Here is a 5,351-nt window from a genome sequence, read left to right as displayed (position 1 = left end):
AACACAATGCTTAAAATAAGTTTAAATTAGCAGTACAATAAAAGACGATACTTAAAATAAATGCCTAAAATAATCTTATATATATATATATATATAGATTCGGAAATCTTGGAAGCTTTGAAGCCATGGAAGAAGGTAGTAGATGAAACGGCTTTAAAAAAAGTCGGCACAACGAGAGTCTTACTTCAAAACAATTGTTACAATCAAGAATGCAACATGGGAAATCTTATAACCGACGCCATGGTGAATGCGGTGCGGAGAATACTCTTTGCAATATTCTATATCTTTAATTAAAATAGAAAAAGAATTAAGTTGAAAATTGCCTTAATTTTAGGTTGTCGACGATGTCGAAAATAAAACTCATTGGACGTATGCAGCAATGGCCTGTATGAATCCAGGAGGAATTCGTAGTTCCCTTGAGGAGTCTGATATTACCTACGGTGATCTGATGATGGTTTTGCCTTTTGAAAATACTTGGGATACTATTGAACTGACTGGAGAATCTATTAGAAAAGTCAGTAAAATTTTGTTAATTCTTTAATACTCTATTTAAAAAACGAAAATTTTAAATATTCAGTTGAAATATTATTAGATCCTTTTGTCTTAATTTACAATAATACAATGAAAAAAAAAAGATTGATTGCTGCAACAATTTAGATTAGTTGTAGCAACAAATTTTTAATTGTTTAGCCTATCCGCAATGTCAGTATATGATTTCGACAGGCTAACGCAACTAAAAATTTACTACTACAACCAAAAAATGGTTACTGCAACCATATAAAAATGCTATGCCATATTTTACTGTCTAAATTGTTGCAGCAACCAATCTTTTCTTTCAATATAAATTACTAAATAAAGTCGAGCACTATAAAATAGTGTCACAAGACACATAAACTGAAATATGCGGTAACAATGATTTCTTTTCAAAAATACAAAAATCGAATAATGTATTGAATAATAAAATGAATTTTATTTTGTTTTGTAGATTCTAGAAATGAGACAAATGTTAGTCTGGTCCGGACTAAAAATTACTTACACGAAAGTAAATGAAACGCGATTTCTGGTTAATGTTAAAATTAGGTAAAATCTTTTATTGCCAAAATTTTTCGCCGTAAAGATGAAAGAATTGTTTTGTGATGTTAATTTTAATTTCTCTTGACATATCAATAGATGCCAGGCTTGTGAATATCCAGTATTCGAAAACTTGGCGGACAATCAATGGTATAGAATGGTGATACCAAATTTTTTGATGAGTGACGGAGACGGCTTTCACATTTTTAAAAATAAAAGTCGTAATCACAAAACCGGAACAGTCGATATAAATCACTTTATAAAATATATAACGAAGATGAGTCCTCTATTAATTGGAACCGAGAGACGAATCAATATTATAGAGTAGAATTTAGAGAGGAAAGGAGAATAAAATTTCTTTATTTTTAATAATTAATTATAGAAATAATTTTAAACTTAAAGAAAATTATATATTATTTTATATTATTTTATATTATTAAATAAATAAAATAAAAATAATTATATTATGTATACTAAATTGTATAAAATTCTTAATTTTTTAGTCTGTCGACCAAAATGAAATAACTTATATATATATTTTCAAAATATAAAAATATTGTTTTATGCTATCGCATTATTTTCCTGCACTTTTCTTCAATTATTAAAAGATTCAATGAATCGGAATTGAAATGGATTTACATTTAAAAAAGATTTGTGAAGATCGCGTGACAAGAGTAAGAAAGCAGGAAACGCCAGTCGCTTATCTTGCGGTATCTCGAGATCGAGGCAGATGAAGCATTTAAATAATGTATCGAACAGGTGAAATAGCAGCTGTTCGTCCGTGTTCCTGCCCTCAACCAGAATGCGTGAACCGCTTTGTAACATCGGTATGGAACGCTCGTTTTTAACGAAAGAAAGAAAAGATCTGCAATGATTAAAGGAAATTTGATATTATTCCATTATTATATTTATAATATTCGATATATTTATTTCTATATACATCATACATACCAATCACTATATAATGAAAATTAGGAATCATTTTATGAAATTCGTGATAATTATATTAATTATATTACATAATACAAATCACGATTTTAAGGTGTTGTGTAAAAAAGGCGTTGAGATTTATATGCTCTGCTGAAAACAGGACATCACCATGAATGTAAATCGATTTCAAGTCGCTGTTATTTAACGCCGATATTACGAAATCTGTATATCGTGATGGATTATTCGAAATCTATGATAGAATGTCGGAAGAGATCAATTAAATGCGGTCCATTTAATTGATCTCTTTGCAGACAGCATTCTCGAAAACAATGATCACTGCGTAGATTCTCTGCGGAGCAATCAATTAGAAACATACATGTATTGATGTTTATGTAGAACCTAGACTGTTGCAAGATTCGAGATTTAGAAAACATTTGACTTCCTTGATCGATGAAACTGTTGGTGAACGATGTTTTGATGATGTATGTAATGAAGAAATCTCGGTGATTTGGATGCCGCCACGTGGAGTATGAAGAATTTGCTAGATTATCACATTGTAGTTCCTGAAGAACGAACCATAATACATGAGAAATTGATTTCTAATATAGCTCCTCTAATGGCGATTGTTGCTATCGTTATTTATATTTAATTGGCAATCAATAGCAAGGATCATTTTGGAAGAAAGCGTGGCTCTTGGTTGATCATAAGTATTTTTATTACATCTATTTCTACTAAGTAGATCAACTTTAATATCGATTTAATTCACTCTTTATCTTTTTCTAATTTTTAGATTTTCTAAGTAACCCAATGAGCAGAATGTCTGAACAGAATGTCAACGCATAAGACAACTTTAGATATCTTTAAGAATTCTTTACGAAATATGTTTAAGATATTTCATAAAGAATTCTGAAAGATCTTAAAGTTTTGTGTTTCTGCTCGTTGGGAAATAACTAACAATAAGTTAAACCAAGATTAAAGTTAATCTATATAGATAGAAACGGGCATTTTTACGATAAAAAAGAAATCTCAGGGAATCTTGATGAATTGTGAAGGCGTGCTTCTGTTACACGCGATTTGCCGGATGTTTCGCGAGCGTCACGACGACAATGAGGAGGCTGCGAGAAAGCGATGGCCGCGGTGCGACGTCTGGCAAGGAAGTCTGCGCGGAGGGCGACTGGGAGGCAGCTGTGCCGCGAAGTCGCGCAATCCCGAGAGAGGAAGAGGATAGAGAAGAAAAGGAGAGATGAACAAAGTGCGTAAATGGAAGCTGAACAGAGACAGTGTCGAGATTGGCAGTGCCGTCTTGCAGAGCGGTCGACAGAAGACAAGTATGAAGATTACTTGTGACAGATTATTTATGCCTATAAGTACATGTGACATAGCTTTTCTATTTCCAGACTTCCGATTTTATTTTCTTTAGTTAAAAACATATATTAGGAAAAGAAAGATAATTCCTGATGATTTAGATTTAAAAAAAACTTTAAAGTATATGTGTGTTGTGTATCATTTGATTTTACTATTAAAAAATCTAATTCAATGAAATTAAACTATTAAAATTAGAAAATAGCAAATGGCTGTCGAAAGTGAGAAAAATATAAGATAGTATATATGTATGTGAAAAGAACAGTTTTGTTTAAATATTAAAAAATATATAGTTAGATATCTAAAATATAGTTAGAAATCTAAAAATATTATAATTATAAATATTGAATTATCAAAAGTTAAAATATTAAAATTATTTTCAGATTTGATCTGCCTAAATTTTTAAATAATTTAACAATCATTTTTCCGTATAATAATTTATTTGAAAAATTATATAGAAAGTATTAAAATATATACAATAGAATTGTAAAATTAATTATTTTTATAAGTTACACTATCATTCAAAAGTTTAGAGTACTCTAATATAATTTTTCGATAAGAACACAAATATAATTTTCTACACAAATATAGTTTTATTTAAATAAATATCAATTTTCATTTCTAATATCGTATCCTATTAAAATAAAATTTATGATTAAAGCAATATAAACTTTTATACATTTACAGTATTAATAAATAAAATTAATTAGAAAAACATGTATAATTTATTTTTATAAGTTACACTACTGCTTAAAAGTCTGAAGCACTCTATAGTTTTTAGATAAAATTTTTAAATTTAAATTTAGAGACGTTTTAAACTTTTAAATGGTAATGTAGGGTAAACATTGTACTTCTGAGTAAATTGGCTCAATAAAAGAATTTCCCCTGAGCCTTTGGCAATCGCACGACGCGAGATGTTAAAATCGCAAAAAACTTATCCAAAGGAAGCCTACGGTTTCCGCCACTCGAGCGTTCGGTTAACATACAAGTGCGAGAGAATCGGGTGAATCGACGTACACTTGAAATATTCGTAAGACAGAGAAAGCGCGAGTAAGGAAGAAGAGGATCGTCTGAAGTGACGGTCGAGAGACAGAGAGAAAGAACGGGCGAGCGTGCGCCGGGGACTGTCATGGAGGCAGATCTGCCTGGCTGCCTGGCAGGCAGGAGGGTCTCGACCTGCAGTACTCGGCATTACCTGCCAGCGCGTGAGGCATGCCGGCAGCTGGCCAGTGTCTCCCAGTGTCTCCGAAGTCGTGGACACCGATGGGTCGCACGAGTAGTAACGCGTGGTGAGGCGGTACCAAGAAGACTCGGTATCCAGGAGTCTCTTCGGAAACCTGGCGCGCGCGTCGATTACACGACACGAGCGAGCGAGAGATTCACCAAGTGTGCGCGTAACATCGCGCGTCGCGGTGTCGCCGTGTTGGTGAAGCGGCGTACACGCGTGTAATTCGCGGCCATCAGTATCCGTACTTCGGGAGACGACGATACATCCCGCGACGACAACGACGACGGCGACGACGAGGACGCCGGTGCGGGAGGTAGCGGGAGAAGCGCGAGCGGTCCCAGGAGAGCGACACGTCGCGATACGATCGATCCGTCAAAAGCCGTGCAGTAGCGGCACGCAATCCAAGCGGCGGCGTACGCGCGAGACCGCCCGCCCGCTGGCGATGGAGGAAATGTGTTGCTCGTGACGTCACGGAATTCCTTCTCGCTGCTGCTGCTGCTGCTGCTGCTGGAGTAAACGGCCGCGAGCACTTGTCATCGTGCCTTCTTGTTCTCGCGTAGTCGATACTCTCGCGGATACTTGCGTTCTCTCGAGGAGAAACCCTCGGAGGAGAGTGAGAGAGAGAAAGAGAGAGAGAGAGAGAGAGAGAGAGAGAGAGAGAGAGAGAGAGAGAGAGAGAGAGACGCGCGACGTACGTACGTACGTAACGTAACGTAACGTAACGGTACGGTAACGGAACGGAACGGAACGAAGGAAGGAA

The 5,351-nt window shown here is 35.2% G+C and overlaps 1 protein-coding gene across 1 annotated transcript in view; it reads left to right on the top strand.

The window, feature by feature from the left end:
- The window catches only part of LOC105623840 (apyrase-like), a 5,686-nt gene extending 4,287 nt beyond the window's left edge, over positions 1-1,399 (top strand). Inside the window, exons 8-11 of the mRNA XM_012205214.1 lie at positions 96-252; positions 335-514; positions 986-1,080; positions 1,171-1,399. Coding sequence (XP_012060604.1) covers positions 96-252; positions 335-514; positions 986-1,080; positions 1,171-1,399 — 661 coding nt within the window. The remainder of the gene's footprint in view (positions 1-95; positions 253-334; positions 515-985; positions 1,081-1,170) is intronic.
- Positions 1,400-5,351: the final 3,952 nt, after the last annotated feature.

This window comes from Atta cephalotes, assembly GCF_000143395.1.
Source record: "Atta cephalotes unplaced genomic scaffold scaffold00065, whole genome shotgun sequence".
Classification (NCBI taxonomy): Eukaryota; Metazoa; Arthropoda; class Insecta; order Hymenoptera; family Formicidae; genus Atta; species Atta cephalotes.
Note: the sequence above shows the minus strand (reverse complement) of the source record. Positions and strands in the feature narration are given on the sequence as shown.